This window comes from Python bivittatus, unplaced genomic scaffold, assembly GCF_059951505.1.
Source record: "Python bivittatus isolate LINGU-HERP-01145 unplaced genomic scaffold, Pbiv_v1 ctg000000_np1212, whole genome shotgun sequence".
Taxonomy (NCBI): domain Eukaryota; kingdom Metazoa; phylum Chordata; class Lepidosauria; order Squamata; family Pythonidae; genus Python; species Python bivittatus.
In genome coordinates this window covers 432914-453772 of record NW_028277028.1, presented here as the reverse complement: position 1 = coordinate 453772, position 20859 = coordinate 432914, and the positions used below count along the sequence as shown (strand labels likewise).

Genomic DNA, 20859 nt, shown 5'->3' with positions numbered 1-20859 from the left:
CATTTCTACCCCTTTCAAACTGTGCCTTATTTACAAAGGAAAGTCAGAGGAAGGTACAGGTCAGAAGTGTCAACGCTATAGCACGGTCGTCACCCTGCAGCTTCAGCAGCAAACAAAACCCTCATTATGCAGTTTGTGTTGCAAACAGAATCTTTACAAAGGAGTAATAATGAAATAATTAAAAGACGCTGGTTGAGATTTTTAAGGGTTGTTTTTATTGTCCATATTGCATTTTCATCTTTTTTCAAATTCGGTTTTTAAAGCAATTGTAGTCCCCCCCCCCTCCCTTCCATGTATTCAGGAATACTCTCCGTTCTGTTCGTAAAGATCGCTGCCGGAGATAGCCAATTTGCTGACCTGACGGGAATAGGCAGATTTGCAAGGAACGAACTGTCGCTATCTCTGTGGGAGGAGCTAGTGGGAGGAGTCCGGGCCGCCGTTCTCTCCTGTAAACTGAGCTTCTTTTATTGAGTTGGGCTCTGTCGTATACGTTTGTTGCTCGTCTCTTGTTTCGAGAAAGCTCGGTTATCTGCAATGGCTGAGGAGCCGTGGGGAGAGCTGTTATCTTTCCAGACTTTCCAAAACAAGCTCCCCTTGGGTGCTGCTTATGGCTACGGTGGAGAGGATCTGCAAGGGTTGTGCCAGAGGGAGTTTGCCAGGCTAGGAGGTAACCTGACATGTGGTGGAGGTGGCAGCAGGCCGGTTGGTGAGAGAAAAAGTGGGGGCCGGGGAGAGAACACAGAGCGCCCAGACTCTGCCTGGGCTTGTTCTTCTTGCTGCTGAAGAACCTCTACAGAACTGCTACAGATAGCAGTTACTATCTGTTCGTTTGTGTGAGCAGTTATCCTGCCAAGTACATATGACCACATAAGTTTTTGAAGAAGGAAATGTGATATTTATTTTCACATTTGTTTTAAAGGAAGAACAACCAAGTGGGTGAAAAAAAGGTCATCAAACAGTAAACCTTAATCTGCCCTCCTTATTCTTGAGTCTAAAAAGAAAGGGACTGTTCAGTCAAAATGATTTTCATCCTTTGATCTTTGTTACTCTTTGAGATAGGAAGGTTAGCGGTTGATTCTGCCTCCTATCTCTTGCCCCATTTTATGGGTACTATAGCTGGCTGAGAGCAAGAGTTGAAAGAGTCCATTTACTGCACTGGCTCCAATCTCTGTCAGGGCAACAATCTAAATGGATGCATCCCTGACAGATGGCTGTCCACCTTCTCTATGAATATTGAGTAGTTAAGCTTTTTGTTTTGCAGCCTTCACTGAACAGTTAGTTCCTAATAAAAGAGAGGAAAAATAGCATACTATCTCATTTTGCTGATATATACTGGATAGCCTTGCTAAAAGAAGTGCCTCCTAAAGGAGAAGAGTGCCACCCACCATCTCTGGGCCTCATGCAGCCCGCAGCCCTGTTTTTATAGTCCCTAAATGGGACTATTTTAAAAAAAGTTTAATTCCCAAATAATAATTTTAAAAAAGATTCTCCACCCAAGACCTAAATAGGTATGCTGCCTAAGCAGATAGAATAGGGGTAAGCAGTGTTTTATATTTCAGCTCCCCAATTCTTTGTGACTGGAATGTTTGCTAAAACAGATGAGAGTTGAAGTCCAGAACATTTGGAGGGCACCAGCTTTGAGATGGAGTGTTGCGGAAAAGTGAGTAAAAAAGAGAACCTAAGTTGTTGCGCAGAGACTGCAAGAAAGAGACATTCTCAGTTGGAGTCACAAAAGAGAGGACAGTGACAGGCTCTTGCAGGCAAGGAGTGCTCCTTGTTGCTTTATCCTAGCATATGCTGCAATACCTGAAGAAACAGAGAAGATTACTGCTTACATATTAGGCTTTTATAATAAAAATGTTCTCCCTCATTCACGAATTTTATATGTTATTCAGATACCATTACCAAGTAGTAACTGTCCCAAAGCTTACCAACTCTATCTCCCATCCTTTTGTTATAGCAGAAAACCTATTACAGAGGGGAAAATACATTTTTGCACTAGGAAAATAAGTGATTGAAGCACAGTGGAAGTTATCCTAGAGAAGTTTTGTGATTTGTTAGGGAATGCCACTCCTATCATGTTACAGTATATGCTTTTCTGGCTGCAAACCATTTTACATTCTGCAAGGCACATGCGTTAAAGAAGTTGTCTTTTTCCATATACTTTGCTGCTGCTTGTTTTTGTACCTTAATTATGTTGCCTAAACCAGCTTCAGCTTTAAGTTTCCTAAAGGGGCTCATCCAAATACCCACACATGCAATGAGTTACTTAAATTGGGGATTATACTATGATATTTGTCTCTTTTTTTCCTCCTGGATGTTTGTTAAGTTTTGGTATTAGACAAAAAAGCTGAAAGAGGTGCTTCTGTGATCTGAGGCTCAGGGAAGAATCTGAGGTTTTGTTAAGACATGAATTTCAGAGCCAACAATCATGCTGGTATTTAAAAAAAAGTATCTGAAGCTGACTGAGTGGAATTATGAAACAGAAGGACTGCTCTGTTAAGAGAAGGTTACAAAAATTACAGTAGTGAATTCTGGTAAACTCAGAAATCAGTGGAATTTGCAACCCAATTTTGTACCTGTTTTACTGGGAAAGAAGCTTAACTATAACAGAGTACAATGTTGTAGATATTTTTTAATTGTTAAGAAGGAATAATGGAATTATTCTGTGCTAGAGTAAGCATAACTAACTATTAAAATTATTAAAGGCAGAAGTTTAACTACCTTTAGGTGTACGTTGACAATAGTATTTTGTTCTGAGCCTGATTTGATTCTTCAGAAAATTTTATTTTCAGGATTATATTGGAGGCTGCCTGATTCAGTTCTAGGTTTCTTCTATAGTTAGGTTCTTGCCTCTGTTCACTGCTTGAGAAAGTTACGCTAAACTGTTTTTGTTTGTTTCTTTGTTTTTGTTCAGTGTCATGGGATGAAAAGTGTCTGCAAAACAGGAGTCACAGGGTAGTCCTGCACTTTTCTAGGCTGCTCTCAGCCAGGGTAATAGAATTATGGACTGGGACCAGAGAGACCCAGGATTCAAGCCTATTCTTAGCCATGGAAACCTGCTGTCTTTGAGGCAGTTGCTCTCTTTCAACCCAAACTACCTCTTGGGTTTTTAGTGAGCTAGGTAAGAGAAAGGGCAGTCTCCATAGAAACTATCTTGAGTTCCTGTAGAAAAGGCAGGATATAAATATAACAAATAAGAACAGTTAGACTATTGCTTTCATTGCCTGCTTTGTGGATTTTTAAAATCTTTTCATTTTCTAAAAAAACCTCTTAGCCATTTTTCTTGTAGATAGCAGTTAGTATCAATAACCACTTTGCCTACTTCTATAGGATTTTTTTTAAAAAATCCATTTCACATACATTCAAGTAGACAGTTCTAAGATGACATCTGTCCAATATCAGAAAAATGTAATTGGTGATAAAGTTTAATACCTGCTGAATGTGGTTGTTATGTCACAAGGGTCGTTATAAGGCACCACAGGAAAGATCAGATTTTCAGTTAGGTTTGATGAATAAAAAGGTATTAGTTGCTCTAATATTTCAGAGGGAGCCAGTTTGATGTAGTGGTTAAGGCACCAGACTAAAAACCAGGGGACAGTGAATTCTAGTCCTGTCTTAGGTATGAAGCCAGCTGGGTGACCTTGGGCCAGTCAATCTCTCTCAGCCCTAAGAAGCAGGCAATGGCAAACTACTTCTGAAAAACCTTGTCAAGGAAACTGCCAACACTGACTCAGAGGCACACACACACACACACACACACACAATGAGAGTAGATATTTACTGAAAATTCAGTTTGTCACTTTTTTAGAGTGCTATCTCTTGCATATTTGTTTCTAAGATGTCCCATGAAATCAGTGGAACTTACTGTGGGGTGAACATACATGTAATCATATATTCATACAGTTGTGTGAAAAAGAAAGTACATCCCCTTTGAGTTCTATGGTTTTACATATCAGGACATAATAAAAATCATCTGGTCCTTAGCAGTTCTCAAAAGTAGGTAAATACAACCTCAGATGAACAACAACACATGACATATTATACCATGTCATCACTTATTTTACAAAAAGAAAGCCAAAACCATGTGTGAAAAACTTTACTGCTTCCATAGGTATGAAGAGGCTAAGTAGCAGCTAGGTGCTGCTAATCAAATGCCCTTGATCAATTGATCATCAGCAAGTGTGACTATCTCTATAACAGCTGAAGTTTTAGGAGTTTGCTGGTCTCGAGCATTGAAGTGTGTGTTAACACAATGCCAAAGAGTAAAAACATCAGCAATTGTTGCTGCTGATCAATCTGGGAAGGGTTATAAGGCCATTTCCAAACAATTTAAAGTCCATCATTCTACAGTGAGGAAGATTCTTCACAAGTGGAAAACATTCAAGAAGTTGCCAATCTTCCCAGGAGTGGACGTCCCAGCAAATTCACCCCAAGGTCAGACCGTGCAATCCTCAGAGAAATTGCAAAAAAATCCAAGAGTTACATCTCAGACTCTACAGGCCTCAGTTAGCATGTGAAATGTTAAAGTTCATGACAGTACAATTAGAAAAAGACTGAACAAGTATGGTTTGTTTGGAAGGGTTGCCAGGAGAAAGCCTCTTCTCTCTAAAAAGAATATGGCAGCATGGCTTAAGTTTGCAAAGTTGCATCTGAACAAATCACAAGACTTCTGGAACACTGTCCTTTAGACAGACGAGACCAAAGTGGAGATGTTTGGCCATAGTGCACAGTGCCACCCTTGGCAAAAACCAAACACAGCATATCAGCACAAACATCTCATACCAGCTGTCAAGCACGGTGGTGGAGGGGTGATGATTTGGGCTTGTTTTTCAGCCACAGGACCTGGGCACCTTGCAGTCATTGAGTCGACCATGAACTCCTCTGTATACCAAAGTATTCTAGAGTCAAATGTGAGGCCATCTGTCCAACAGCTAAAGCTTGGCTGACATTGGGTCATGCAACAGGACAATCTTCCCAAGCACACCAGCAAATCTACAATAGAATGGCTGAAAAAGGCAAGAATCAAGGTGTTGCAATGGCCCAGTCAAAGTCCAGACCTCAACCTGATTGAAATGCTGTGGCAGGACCTCAAGAGAGCTGTGCGTAAACAAGTGCCCATAAACCTCAATGAACTGAAGCAATGTAAAGAAGAGTGGGCCAAAATTCCTCCACAACGATATGAGAGACTGATAAAGTCATACAGAAAATGATTACTTCAAGTTATTGCTGCTAAAGGTGGTTCTACAAGCTATTGAATCATAAGGTATACTTAGTTTTTCACACAAGGTTTCTCCATTTTGGCTTTCTTTTTGTAAAATAAATGATGACATGGTGTAATATGTGTTATTGTTCATCTGAGGTTGTATTTACCTACTTTTGAGAACTGCTAAGGACCAGATGATTTTTATTATGTCCTGATACGTAAAACCATAGAACTCAACGAGGGTGTACTTTCTTTTTCACATGACTGTATAATAAATATGTAACTGCTGGGTCAATAGACTGGATTGTTTTTGGCTTTCTCAAATGGTAAACAAAACAAATCATATGGTTAAAACAGTGGAAAACTGTAAGAGGTGAAATGTTATTTTATAGGCCTGTGTTGGAAGGCACAATACTTGTAATTGTATTACAAATACTTGTAATACAGTATTTTAAAAAAATATTTTAGGAATGCTTTGATTAAAGATACCTTTTCAGATTTTTACATGTTAGAAATTTCATGTAAAGTAGTTGGTTCATATCTTTTCCTTAAAACTCTTTGGGAGGGTGTGAGTATATTTTATTTACATACATACATATATATATTATATATAAAACACACACACACACACAAAGGCATAGACTTTTATTTTGAGATTGATATGTGCAGGTAGTCCTCAACTTTACGACCACAACTGGGACCAGAATTTCCATTACTAAGCGATGCTAAGCGATACAGGTGTAAAGTGCAACATGTGACCTCATTGCTTAGCAACAGCAATCCCAGCACTCCCTGTCACCATCATTAAGTGAATTCCACCGGTCATTAGCCGAGGACCCACCCCAATCCAAGCCATTCCAGGCTTGGTCCCTCCCAGCCCTGAGCCCCTCCCTCCCTCCCTCCCTCCCAGTAAGGGACTGCCTCCAACTCCCCCCACCTGCCTATCTCCCCCCATCTCTGCCCTTTGGGCTGCCCTGTACCCTGCTTTGCAGGGCAGCAAGCAGCCCCAGAACTGCAGTAGCCCCTGCCATCCTGCACTCTGAGGTCCCTGCCGTCCTGAGCTCCACCACCCCAGCTGACCTTCATCATCTTCTTGCTTCTGCTGCTGATGAGGTGTGACTACCCTGACCCTTCGTGAGGCAGCTGCTGGCCACGTGAAGCTATCTTCCCCAGGTTTCGTGAGGAAAAACCTAGACCCTTTTCACATGTACTACTGCAAAACTAGGTCTTTCACATTCCATTCCATTCTTTTTTGTCTCCAGATACATGAATATTTTTCTCCCTATTGGTTGCAATCAATGTTCAGTCCCATCTACATATTTTGGAACCTTCTATTTATCTCCTAGATCTTAGCCCTCCTTCTAATTCTGTGTCATCAACAAATTTAATAATCTTCCCATCAGCCTCATTCAGGTTATTAGTAAAAATGTTAAACAGCATAGGACCAGGACAGAGCCCTGTAGCACTTCACTTAATAATACTCTCCAAACTGATGTGGAGCTGTTTCAATGCTCTCTGGGTGAGGTCATTCAGCCACTTATGAATCCACCTAACAGTTATTTCATCTAGTCAATATTTTACCATTTTCGATTCAATGAGGATTATCATGAGACACTTTGTTGAAGTCAGTGCATACTATGTCCACAGTATTCCCCTCATCTATTAAGCTAACTTGGTCAAAAAAGGCGATCAGTTTACTAGCATAACCTGCTTGTGACAAGCACGTGCTAGTTCTTGACAATCATTGCATTCCTGTTCAAACATGCTGCTTAATAAGATAGGGATAACATTTGCCTTCCTTCAGCCTTCTGAGACCATACCAGTTTGCCAGGAGTTCTAAAAAATCATAGTGGCTCTGCAGACACTCCACTAATTCTTTCACTGCTCTAGGATGTAATTGTAGAGAATCACTGAGATAACCTTGGAGAAGGAATATGACTTCAGTTAACAAACCCTGAGCTGTGCCCAGGAAGGAAAGAAGTTGTTAGAAACTTAAAGTGACCCCACTTTGACTCTCTTTGGTATAGGAGGGAGGGAAGGGAAAATGCTGTCAGACTTTTAAGATTCTGTTACAGGAGAGTTCCATTTCTTGTGGAGGTCGTTTCCCAGTCTGGCCTTCCTCAAAGGACTGAAGTTATTCATCTGGCTACACAGACTTGAATTAATTTAAGCTACCTAAGTGTTCCTTTCCTATATTAGACAAATGGAAGACATTTTGGGTGTAACAGTGGCTGGAGTCAAACACCACAGTTATTATACACTGAGGATATGTTATCTCTTCCTGATAATTATGCATTTTTATACCATAATCATGCAATAATTTGGTAATTGTCAGGTTATTCAACTAATTGGAATAAGTCTAATATAATTTTATAGGCTTTAATGTTTACATAGCTATTTTGTAAAATGTAAGGTTTCAACTTGTGGTTTGAATTCTTTTAAGCAATCGGAAGACTTATTCCAAGAAAACTTGGAATTTTTGTGGAGTAAATACATCAATTTTTAAATCTCAGATAAAAATAGGTGATTTAAAATCCTGTTGAATTTATGTAGAAAAGCAGATGTTGTAAAAATGAATATTATCTCAAGATTTATATTTATTTCATGGTATTTCTATGCCAATATCTTTATGTTAATTTAAGCAGATTGCAGAGGAATTTTCTAAGGGAAGGCAAATCTACAGATTTTTAAAAATTAAAGTATAATTATCATATTATGATTTGGGATTTTAAGTTTCCTGATTTTCAGTTTTATCACTGGGTATATAATTTGATTTAAATTTCTCTATGGAACACATGACCAAGTAAAAAACCACCGTGGGCACAATTAGAAATTTATTATGTGAATTGGGATTACTTAAAATTGTAAAACCACAGTATATTCAATTACTAAATCATCTCTTGATTTCACAATTTGGTTCAGATGCATTAGCAGCATCTAAAACTTTTGAATTGTTGTTAATATTGGAATGTGTTTTGACAATTCTTGGACTACAAAATATTTTTAAGTAAAAAATATCACTAAGATCGATTTCCAAGAACTCTGGAATAAAGTTTTGGAATATTCTATATTAACAGATCAGAGGTTGAGAATCTTAAAGAATATCACACAAGTTTCTTATGATCCTAGGTTAATCTAATCAAAGATTTTTTAATGCTTTTAGGCACTTCAGAGAATGTTTTTAAATAATTTGCTGTTAACCTCATTACACTGTATTTGTCCTTTTTAGAAAGGACAATAAACTGCATCATTTCAATACAGTACAATGATTCTAAAATTAGATTGTCTTTATTATGGCTGGTGTGGGTCTTCCGGGCTGTGTGGCTGTGTTCTGGAAGTTTTGTTTCCTAACGTTTCGCCAGCACCTGTGACCGGCATCTTCAGAGTACAGGAGCACAGACAGGAGCAGTTCTCTCTGTGCCCAGGGTGATGTGACCCTTTTGTGGGTATTTATAGAGATCTGAGGGGGGGGAAGGGGGGGATTCGGGGTGAGTGGGGGGGGTTGGGTTACTGAGTGGCTGCTTGTTTTGGTGTCAGAATCTGTGTGTATCTTCCTGGGGATTAGGCAGGGTTTTTTCTTCTATTGAATTGTTAACGAGGGGCTGCTGGGGGTGATTAGCAAGTTCATTGTGTGAACTGTTCACGTGTCCTGGTGGTTGAGCTGAGTTCGTTGACCTTTTGCAGGCTGTATTTTTCAGGATTGGTAGCCAGGTTTTGTTGATTTTTAGACTCTCCTCTTTTTTATTGAAACTCTGCTGGTGTTTGTGAATCTCAATGGCTTCCCGGTATAGCCTGGTATAGTGGCTGTTGGTGTTATCCAGTATCTGTGTTTTCAAATAGTATTTTGTGTCCAGTGTGCTTGAGAGCATGTTCAGCTACTGCAGATTTTTCTGGTTGCTGTAGTCTGCAGTGTGTTTCGTGTTCTTTTATCCTGGTATGGATGCTGCGTTTTGTGGTCCCGATGTATACTTGTCCACAACTGCATGGTATGCGGTATACTCCTGCGGCGGTGAGGGGATCCCTTTTTGTCTTTTGCTGATTTTAGCACTTCTTGTACTTTTCTGGTGGGTCTGAAGATTGTTTGGAAATTGTGTTTTTCCATCAGTTTTCCCATGCGGTCTGTGACCCCTTTGATGTAGGGCAGAAATACTTTGTTGGTGGGTGGCTGTTTTTCTTCTTCAGTTGCATGTTGTTTTCTTGGTTTGATGGCTCTTTTTATTTCATTCTTGGAGTAGCCATTCACTTGTAGGACCCAATTAAGGTGGTTAAGTTCAGAGTTTAGGAATTGGGTTTCGCAGATCCGATTGGCACGATCTATGAGGGTTTTGATAATGCCTCTTTTCTGACGTGGGTGGTGGTTGGAGTTTTTGTGTAGGTACCGGTCTGTGTGGGTGGGTTTTCTGTAGACTTTGTCTCCTAATTTGAGGTCTTGTTTGCGTATGGTTCCCCCCCCCAGATCTCTATAAATACCCACAAAAGGGTCACATCACCCTGGGCACAGAGAGAACTGCTCCTGTCTGTGCTCCTGCACTCTGAAGATGCCAGTCACAGGTGCTGGCGAAACGTTAGGAAACAAAACTTCCAGAACACAGCCACACAGCCCAGAAGACCCACACCAGCCATCGTATGCCGGCCGTGAAAGCCTTCGACAATACATTGTCTTTATTATATTTGCAATTGTTTTATTCTGTATTGAATAATTCAAATATGATCAAAAATATATTTTAAAAACCCCATTTATTTCCTGTAAAGCAGTTTGGAAAAATATTGTTTAGAATCTAAAACTGATGGAGGGGTGTAATTAGTAGCTGTAATGAATTTTCATCCTTTCTGTTGTAGAAATTATTTACCTTGACCATGCGGGTACTGCTCTCTATCCAGAAAGTTTGCTAAAAGCCTTTACTGATGACCTCAGTACAAATGTTTATGGTAAGGCAAAATTAAGCAATGTATACTTTTGTCCTTCCTTATTGGATGGGGAAAAAAACCCCAGACATTTCAACGTTTTATTCTAAATTAGGGTTTATTTATTTATTTATAAATGATATAAACAAATAAGGCTTTCTAGATTTTTGCTGCCATCTAGTGATTTTCCAGATCATTTTTTAACAAATGATGCTTATTTATTTAATTAAAATAGAAAAATAAATAGGAAAAAAAGGAAAACCACACCAGCGAATTATTAAATCTCTCTCCGTATATGTGTATATGTATGGCTTCTCAAACGTGTGTATGTGTACATATGCGTGTATCTAAATATGTACATTAGTAGACCTATTTAAACAGTGTCTATAATAGGATTTGCAAGTGTGGAGGGGAACTGAAGAAAAGCTCAACATCTGTGTCCCTCCTACCAGTATAACTTGACAGGTAAAGTCTGCGGGAGAACTAATTATGTTCTGCATAAAGCTGTTACAGTTTCATATGATTAGGAGTTTCTGATTCTGCAAAGCACTACAATCGTATTTCACACTGGAAGGAAGGGGATAGCCTCCACTCCATCCTTTAGTTGTTTTCTAACATCTGGAAAGAGCTAGAATTCAAGATTTTAGATGGTCATACTTACGTATTGGCATAATTTAAAAAAAATAACAGGTCCAATTGGATAATATAATTTACTATCCCAAGATTTTATTATCTGGTTGTGCTGCATTTTATAAGATTTTTATATGAGAAAGAATAAGGTTTCGATCTACCCTCAGCTATCTCTGGCTTTGGGCCAAACGGTCTTTCTCAGTCCAGCCTACCAAACAGAATTGCTCTGGGGAAGAGTCAGAGGAGAGAGTGAATACATCTCTCTTGGAGGGAAAAGCAGGATAAATATAAAAATTAATTAAGTGTAAAAATTCAGGGACTAAAATTTGGGCTGTAATTTTGCAAAGAATGAAGTATCTTTTTATGAATCCTTGTTTTTTTAATCTCCTAGGAAATCCTCATAGTCAAAACATCAGCAGCAAACTGACATACGATACTATTGAACATATCAGATTCAGGTAATGTAATCTTTATTTTATGTGCTAGATGTTCTGTTTCACATTTGCTTTTAGATTCTTTTTGCACCCTATATTTCTTTTGCAATGGATGTAATCTTATCTGCTAGAAACCATGATATATTTTCCCTCAGTTTCCCTCCAGTTGACCTGTCATTAACTGAGTATCAAAAATAATTGCTTCTCTCATATTATCAACAGGAAAACAGGTATTTTGATCAAGTATTCTTAATGGTGAGGTCAGTGCCTCTTAATTTTCCAGTGATCCCTGTAGGCAGGTGTGTGGGGGCATGCGTGCATGTGTATTTACACATATACATTTTAGTTTCATGCACCGCCAGCCCCATTCACCCATATGGTTCTTGCATGGTTCTGCCTTCTGCTAATACAGATAATCTGGAATGGTCACCTTGTCTTATCTAATGCTGTGGGCGGGCTAGCCATCAATGTCAAGAACCACAGCATCTTGTATTTGAGATTATCAGCAATTGCAGTTAGCTCTCCTTTCCTCTTTTGTAATTTTTTATCAGAATTATCTCTCTTGATCAGTTCATTGCTTCCATGCTCTTACTAAACATAACATATTATGCAAGAGGCTTTGTGTATTAACTTTAAATCATAATCAAAACTGCATTTTTCCCATAAAAGTGATTCTTACTGAGTATATAAGAACAAATAACAATACCTATTGTCAGAATCCTCGCAAGATTTTAATAGATTATTAGATGGCTAGTTTAAAAAATGGTTTTTTATATGCTGCGGTTCTGCCATTGTAAAAGGGGGGGGGGAGTAGGAGTGAGAAACCATTTAAAGCAGATGGCTCCTTATCACAAGCTCTGGCATGCTCAAGGTCATACCAGCAAGAGAATCAGAGGACCAAGAACTAAGGGCGATGTAGGGGGGGAAAAGTAAGAAAAACAGCTTTTGGCGCCTTTTTGATCAGTCTTAGCAATGCTTTGGATCTGTACACTTATTCTCAATAAATGAACTTTCTTTTGAATCAATATTGGTTGCAAGGAAAGTTACTGGATTTGGGATCAACAGGTGGCAGCTCGTTACATTTTGCTAAGACTCCCAGTGTAGACTTCCACCAGGGAGATTGCCCTGCGGGGAGTCCAAAGCCTCACATTGACCGGGACCAACCGAGCAGCGGCATGGCTGATGATGTAATTGAGGAAGAAGAGAGACCGGTCCCCCCTGCATTGGAAGTGAAGGTGATAAACCAGGAGGAGCCGGTGCAATCATCACACCAAGCCCGAGCAGGGGCGAAGGCAATGGCGACAAGGGGATGGGGCCCTTTGATGAAAGATTGCATGGGGAAATTGGAAGGGCAGGTGGGGTCCCTATCCGATGATGTGCGAGCGCTAAAAGCAGTGGTGGATGAAGTGCTTGGAGGGGGATTTACGCTCCCCACGCGAGAGTCAGCAGCCACACCGGGAGGCACGGAGGCGGCAGAGCAGTCAGCCGAAGGTGAGACCTCCAGCGAGGAGGAGGAGGATCTCACACCTAGCACAGCCAAGAAGAGCCCGATGCAGCAGCGGGGCATCTCCATGAAATTCGGGGGAAATGCTGAGCAGCTGGCTTGCTTTATCACCCAGGTGCGGATCTACATGGAAGGCTATGGAGGTCTGTTCCGCAGTGAGGAAGAGAAGGTCTCCTATGTGTCCAGTTTTTTTGAAGGTACAGCTGCAGAATGGGTGGTTGGCCTGCACAGGGTGAAGGACCGGGCTTTAAGGAGATTAGAGGATTTCATGGCGGCTCTCTGCGCGCGCTTTGAAGACCCGTGCGTGGCGCTTAAAGCACGACGCGACCTGGAAAGGCTGAAGCAGGGGTCCAAGTTGGTATCAGAGTACGCCTACAAATTTCGGGGGTTGGCTCAAAGGCTGCCTCACGTGCCTGAAGAGCTCCTGATCAAGTTTTTCCAGAGAGGCTTGCAACCCAAGTTGTTGCAGCGTGTGGTGTGCCGGGGTTTCCCCAAAACCTTTAATGGATGGGTCACTATGGCCGGCGAAGTGGAGGAGCAATGGTGCACCATAGAAGCAAGAACCCGACTTCCGCCCTTACCCGGCACAAAGAAGGCAGCGCCCAAGGCGAAGACCAGTGCGCCGGGAAGTAGCAGGAGCCGGCGCGTCTGTTTCAACTGCGGGGAGCCGGGGCACTTTGCCACTGCGTGCCCTAAAGCAAAGATGGAGCAAGGAGGCAAGAAGATGGAGCGGAAGGGGCCGAAGTCTTCGAAGCCCGGCAAGAAGGAGTCAGCGGCGGTAGCAGCGAGACGGGAGCTAGAGCGGCAACACGTGGCAGCGGCAAAACCCAGAAATTGTTAGCTCCGCTCTCTCCCCGACAGGCGGCTGCTCTTCCGGAGAAAGAAAGTAGCTCACGAGAGGACTCGGAGAGCGAAGAGATGGGGGTGAGTCCCATTAAAATTTGGGTGGAACTAAGGGTGGTGAGGACAAAGCGAAGGGCAGAGATGCGGGCACTGATAGACTCTGGCTGCTCCCGAAATCTGATTAATCCCGCCCTCGCCCGGGGTTTGGGACTGCACTTAAAGAGACTCAAAACCCCTGTGATTTTTACCCAGCTGGACGGATCCCCAGCGGGGGGAGGGCTGGTGGAGTATCATACTGAAGAGCTCGAGCTAACCATGGGGGACCATAAAGAGACTATTAAATTCCTAGTGACTCCCATGGCAGGCAACCCAGTGCTTCTGGGCATGAACTGGTTAAAAAGGAAGAACCCAGAAGTGAACTGGGAGGAAAAGATCTTGCGTTTCCCAAAGGAGGGGGGAGTGAAAGTTGAAGGAATTACCGAAACGTTGTCAGATGAAGAGATGGGTGCTGTGAGTAGGGAAAAGGCAGGAGAGGCTGCAACTCAGATTCCCAAGCAATACCTCGATCTGCAGAAGGTGTTTAGCCAAGGGGAGTCAGATCAGCTACCCCCCCCCCCATCGCGCCTGTGACTGTGCCATAGAGATTGAGCCTGGGGCTAAATTTCCAAGGAAGAAAATGTATCCAATGACACCCAAAGAGTTGGAAGCCTTGCGGGAGTTCATTGATAAGAATCTAAAGAGGGGCTTTATTGTACCTACGCATTCTCAAATTGCTGCACCGGTGTTATTTAGGGAAAAGAAGGATGGCTCCCTACGTTTGTGCACAGATTATAGAGGGCTAAATGCCATTTCTGCTGACAACCAGTACCCACTCCCTTTGATGAAAGATCTGTTGGCCCATTTATCCAAAGGGAAAATTTTCACAAAACTGGATTTAAGGGAGGCGTACTTCAGGGTGCGAATCCGGGAAGGAGATCAATGGAAATCTGCCTTTAACACGCCCCTGGGGTGTTTCCGTTATGAAATAATGCCGTTCGGATTAAAAGGAGCGGCGGGAGTGTTTATGCAACTTATAAATGAGGTGTTACAAGAGCATTTATACCAGGGGGTGTTGGTTTATCTGGACGATATCCTGATTTACACTGAGACCATGGAGCAACATGTACAATTGGTCAGGAAGGTACTAAAAAAGCTACTGGAGGCTCAATTGTATGCCAAGCTCTCCAAATGTGAATTTCATAAACAGCAAATTGACTATTTGGGGTATAGAATTTCGCATCAGGGAATTGAAATGGACCCGGTCAAGGTGAGGGACGTCACAGGTTGGGAGGCTCCCAAAACCAGGCGTCAGCTTCAAAGTTTCCTGGGCTTTGCTAACTTCTATTGGCAATTCATACCCAACTTTGCCCAAGTAGCACTCCCACTCATTGATTTGTTGAAAACCAAGGGCAAGGACAAAGCGAAGGCATCAAAACCTGGAGCCCCCCTGGCCTGGACTAAGGAGTGCCAGGAAGCTTTCCAAAGTTTAAAGTGTCTGCTTACAGCTGAACCGATCTTAAAGCACCCTGATCCAGAACAGCCATTTGTCATACAGGCAGACGCTTCAGATGTGGCACTGGGAGCTGTGTTGTTACAGAAGGGGGTGGGGGGGAGCTGTTTCCATGTGCATACATATCCCGGAAATTTTCAGAAACTGAGAGACACTGGTTGGTGTGGGAAAAGGAAGCGTTCGCAGTGCGCTGGGCATTAGTTTGCTGGAGACACCTGTTAGAGGGATCACCCCATCCCTTTGAAATTTGGACTGATCACAAGAATCTAGAAGCTTTGACTGCACTGAGGAAGCTGTCACCCAAGCAAATGAGATGGGCACAATATTTTCATCAATTTAACTTCTCCCTGAAGTACATTCCTGGGGGAAAAAATTTTCTGGCAGACGCCGTGTCTCGATTGCCTCAACACAACAGCAAGCGGGAGGAAGTAGTCACTCCTGTAATTCCATGTACCCAAACAGCCCTAAGAGTGGTCACTAGAGCTCAGAAAAAGAGAGGTGAAGAACAACCAGAAGGAGAATTGTTGAAAAAATTAAATGCCCAGATTGCTCAGGTTGATTGGTTTAAAAGCAACAGCCAATTACTAGTGAAGAAACAAGGGGCATGGTGGTGGCAAGATAAGCTGTATGTCCCTGCAGACGCTAGAAAGTGGGTCTTGCAAAGAAGTCACAACAGCAGAACAGCTGGGCGCTTTGGTTTTGTGAAGACATTACATCTACTCAGGCGACAATTTTGGTGGCCAACAATGAGAAAAGATGTAGGAGAATATGTAGCTACATGCCCCACATGTGCAATGGCAAAAAAAAGAGGAGGCAAACCAATGGGGCTTCTACAGATAGTAGCAAACCCAGGGGCTCCTTGGAAGCAAATTTCCATGGACTTTATTGTAGACCTGCCTGAAAGCAACAAAAAGACAGTTATTTGGGTAGTTACAGACCTTTTTTCCAAACAAGCACATTTTGTGGCATGCCAGTCCCTTTCATCAGTACCCAAACTGGCTAAGTTATTTATACGTCTACCGAGCTCATGGTGTCCCAGAACGAATAATTTCGGATCGCGGGGTCCAGTTTACTGCCAAGTTCTAGAGGGGGTTCCTAAAACTACTGGGGGCATCGCAAGGCTTGAGTTCAGGGTACCACCCCCAGAGGGCGGGATCATGTGAACGTCTGAACTCAGTGTTAGAACAATATTTGAGATGTTTCATTAACTACCAACAAGACAATTGGGATGAGCTGTTACCATTTGCTGAAGTAGCTTATAATAATGCAGTGCACCAAAGCACTGGCCTCACCCCTTTTAAAATAGCTACAGGACAGGACTTTGTACCAATCCCAGAACTACCTAAGCAGTCCACTCAAGTCACTTCAGTTGATGAATGGATCCAACAAATGACACAAGTGTGGCCTCAGATTGCTGTGTCGTTGAAGGAGGCCAGAGCAACATACAAGAAATTTGCAGATGCTAAGAGAACCCCAGAAAAAGAATGGAAAGTAGGAGATAAGGTTCTTTTATCTACCAAGCATCTTAAATCATTACAACCTTCCAGAAAGCTCACTCCAAAGTTCGTGGGGCCTTTTATTATAGATAAAGTAATTAATCCAGTTTCCCTACGATTACAGATGCCTGCTACCTTTAAAAGAATCCATCCAGTGTTCCACTGCGACCTGCTTAAACCCTATAAAGAGTCATCTCAATGGCATCCCTCCCCAGCTCCACCTAAACCGATGATGGTTGAAGGAGAACAACATTTTGAAGTTAAAGAGATACTGGACAGTAGAAAGCGTGGGCGGGGGTTTTTCAATTTTTAATTCAGTGGAAACATTTTCCCAAATCAGTGGCTGAATGGGTTGACAAGAAACATGTAAAGGCTCCGCATTTAGTTAAAAATTTTTATGATGTTTATCCTACAAAGCCTTAACAATTAGAAGGGTTATTGTATTATGTTTTTCTTTGCTTTTTCTTTTTTAGAGTGAAGAAGAGGAATCATCTGACTGACATCCTCTTTTGTGGAGGGGCAGTATGTCAGAATCCTCGCAAGATTTTATAATAGATTATTAGATGGCTAGTTTAAAAAATGGTTTTTTACATGCTGCGGTTCTGCCATTGTAAAAGGGGGGGGGGGAGTAGAAATGAGAAACCATTTAAAGCAGATGGCTCCTTATCACAAGCTCTGGCATGCTCAAGGTATGCGCAAGAGAATCAGAGGACCAAGAACTAAGGGCGATGTAGGGGGGGGGGGAAGTAAGAAAAACAGCTTTTGCGCGCTTTTGATCAGTCTTAGCAATGCTTTGGATTTGTACACTTATTCTCAATAAATGAACTTTCTTTTGAATCAATATTGGTTGCAAGGAAAGTTACTGGATTTAGGATCAACAGGTGGCAGCTCGTTACACCTATTTTCTTATAAGTGGTTGCTACTTTTGAGTTCATTCAGACTTTGGCTTTATACTAACATTTCAGCAAAATCTTTCTTAAAGTAACATGCAGTGGTACCTCAGTTCACGAACGTAATTCGTTCCATGATTCTGGTCGCGAGCCGAATTGGTCGTGAGCCAAATCAAATTTCCCCATAAGGTTCAATGTAAATAAGGTTAATCCGTTCTGAACCATATGTTTGGGTTTTTTTAACCACAAAAATATGAAACAAAGTACAGTACAGTACAGTATGAAGAGAGAGAACACTAACCTTGCTTGAGGCAACTTCTGGCATGGAGGACAGGAAGGCGGGTGGGGAGACGGTTATTGTTTGGAGGGAGAGTCTTCCTCCATAAGGACATTGGGGAGATCTCCTTCAAGGGTTTCCTCTCTTCTTTGTCTCTTAGCTGCAGGCTCAGTTTTGGTGAAAAATCTGTCTAATGTCACTTGTTTTTTCCTGCATTGCATAACCCTCTGGAAATGAGAGACCACGTTATCATTCATCAGATTCAACACTCTGTTCGTTACAGTTATGCTGGGGTGGTGCTTCTCAAAGAAATCCTGGCACTCATTCCATTTTTCCATAATGGATTTTATCACATCACTGCTAACCTCCTCTGTCTTCCTCTTCCTCAGTGGAATGCTCCTCAACAGGCGCCTTCTGCTGCTTACTCTGGAGTTCAGCAAATTCTTCCGTGGTAACTTTCTTATTACCTTCATTATTGCTCTGCACATTCTTGTCACCTTCATTACTGTTCTGCATGTTCTTGTCACCTTCATTACCGCTCTGCACTTTCTCTTTTTACCACCATGCTTGCTCTGCACTTTCTTTGGAGCCATGCTGGATGTACTGCATGCGCTAAAAAGCACACCAAAAAGCTTCACAGCAAGTGTCTGTCTGCGACAGCGATCTTGCCTAGAGGAAGCCACGACCACGTGTCAGAGCAGGGAAGATGGCCGCAGGTCGTGCTCATCATCCGATGCGGAGTTTGCGAACAGAAGCAAAAATTTGCAAACCCTGCTGTTCATGAACCGAAGTGTTCGTGAACCGAGGTATTACTGTAATTGTAACTGCTAAAATACATGACAACCTTCATTAATCTTTAAAATACAGTAAGAAATATCTGTTTTAATATTGGCATGTTCCCAATTGTCTGTCTTAAAGGTCATAGCTGGAGACTACGAAATGGATACATTCCACCATGCTCAATTCATCTTCTTAAATGCCCAACTGAGACATTTCCAAATGTCTTTAGTTTCAGTTTCTAATCTTTTCTAGTTTTTAAATGCCTTTTTGTGTAAACAAACAAAGTACTCCTGGGCTTTACTCAGAACACTACTTACATAGACTAGTCTCTTTTATGTGGTGGTTGTTATGATGTACTTATATTTATAGTCTACCCTATCTCAGGATAAAATACAATAAAGATCACATTAAAAAACAAACTATGGGTCAAGTGGCTGTCACTGAAACTAAAAACTTGAGTTATTGTTCCAGCAGTAATGAAGCAGAACCTGGATTCAATCAGTCAGTGAACAGGCTGAGAATTATGTGCAGTTGATTTAATTTATGGTTAACATTGCTGATTAACAGCATTAAGTGGGGAGGGGGTTAGGGTTAGGAAGGAAGGAAGGGAAACCTACCCTTCAGTTATTCAAAATTCAAAAGTGTTCCATGGGCAATAGATGTATACTCCATCCCTTGGCTAATTCATTTTTCCCATTGTTGCATGGTGATAATTAAAATTGTCACTTGGATAAATAGAGTTTGCACACTGCTATATAAATAAGCAATTAAGTACAATAAGCATAATGTATTTAAACATAAGCATGCAATGGTATGGAACATAATACTTTGCAATTTGGCAACATTTAAATTTAAATTAAATTAATTTTAATTTTAATTAAATTAAATTTGGTTTTATATTAATAAAAATATCATGGTAGAGATGTTCGGTTAAGACTGTTTATTCTTTGGCCACATATAATGTGTTTTTGCTCAAATGCAAATTCAACCTAAGAAAGTGAATTTTGTCTTACCCATAAATACCTGCCACATGCATACCTGTCACATAGAGAGAGAACCTAGGGAAACGTGAAGTGTACCAGGAACTATGGAGCATCTGATGTCAGATAAATCCGATTCACTGTAGCATGATTCTTGTTAAAGGAGCAATTCAGATGTTGTTCTATAGACTCTGCTATAATTCATGAGTCATTTACAGTGATGCCCAGATGTTACCTCTCAGTTTGTCATGCAATCCCAGCAACAGAAAAATTGGAGGAAGGATTATTCTCATTTTCTCAACAGGGCCTTAGACATAAATTTTGTTTGGATGTAATACCCAAACTTCCTTTTCAGATTTACAGTTAGTAGGATCAAATCTTCTCCTTCCTCCCCCCAGACTGTTTTCTTCTTAGAGTGAGATGTTAGCTGGATGTTGACCAAAGTTTTTTTTTTTAATGGATGAGCTGGATGGTGCTCATCCTCCATCACCGGGAACATTCTCTGAGGATACATTGTGTATCACCTATTTCTCCCTTTGGTAATTAGGTCAATCATACCCACCCCATAGAATCAAAATCTTTTTTAAAGCTAGACTTGAACATGAGCAGTGCGCTTTTCTGTTCCCATGGACATTTTAAATCCAATACTAGTGCCTACACACACATTGGCCTGAAGATATAACAGTGCTCCTAAGAATACATGCATCTATCCCTGCACGTGGAGAAGAGTTCCGGATGGGTATTTAACACATGCTTAGATTTTGGACTTCAGTTTTGGTTTGATTCTCTTTGAGTAGCTGCCATTTCTTTCCTTAGCTTTTGTGTGATTGCATGTACTCTGCCAAAGGTGATTTTTAGATGAGATAGTCCTTGCTTGCAGATCTTGGACCTTTTGTTTCAGACAAGCCTGTTTTTCTTTTGACTTACATATAACACTCTTTCTCTATCTCTTTATGCATTCCCATATATAGAATTCACATTAATTCACATGGAACCTGCAAGGGTTGCCATTAAAAATAGTCTCAGTAAGCCCCAGAAGCATTTATTTTCACATATTCCTGTAATGAATAGCAAGTGATAGGCCCTGATCAGTGGTGGGAAGGGCTTCAACCCTCCTGACCACTTGGGCCCACCTTTCTGTTACTTTTCATGCATCATAGTTACAGGTTATGTAGGTCCCACCACGCATCATCATGGAGGAAGGAAATGCCTTTACCTATCTCCTCCCTTCTACTTCTGGTAAGGTTTAGGTTTCTTTGCACTGGGTAGGCCTTTGCAGTTCTTCCATTTCTACTTTTGTGAATACTTTATTTCATGTTATAAATTGATGTTGATCTGCTAGCCTCTGTTCTGTTATTTCTGATT

The 20859-nt window shown here is 41.3% G+C and overlaps 1 protein-coding gene across 3 annotated transcripts in view; it reads left to right on the top strand.

Annotated features, from left to right (window-relative positions):
* Positions 1-450: 450 nt before the first annotated feature.
* MOCOS (molybdenum cofactor sulfurase) overlaps positions 451-20859 on the top strand; it is a 113306-nt gene continuing 92897 nt past the window's right edge. Inside the window, exons 1-5 of one of the 3 annotated variants that reach the window (XM_088143269.1) lie at positions 540-667; positions 1560-1660; positions 10046-10135; positions 11133-11199; positions 18124-18185. Coding sequence is in view for 1 of the 3 variants with exons in the window: in XM_088142419.1 (XP_087998545.1) it covers positions 535-667; positions 10046-10135; positions 11133-11199 (290 nt within the window). In the remaining 2 variants the exon portion in view is untranslated. Of the gene's footprint in view, positions 668-1559; positions 1661-10045; positions 10136-11132; positions 11200-18123; positions 18186-20859 lie in introns of all 3 variants that reach the window. The other 2 variants (XM_088142829.1, XM_088142419.1) reach the window with 2 other exon arrangements.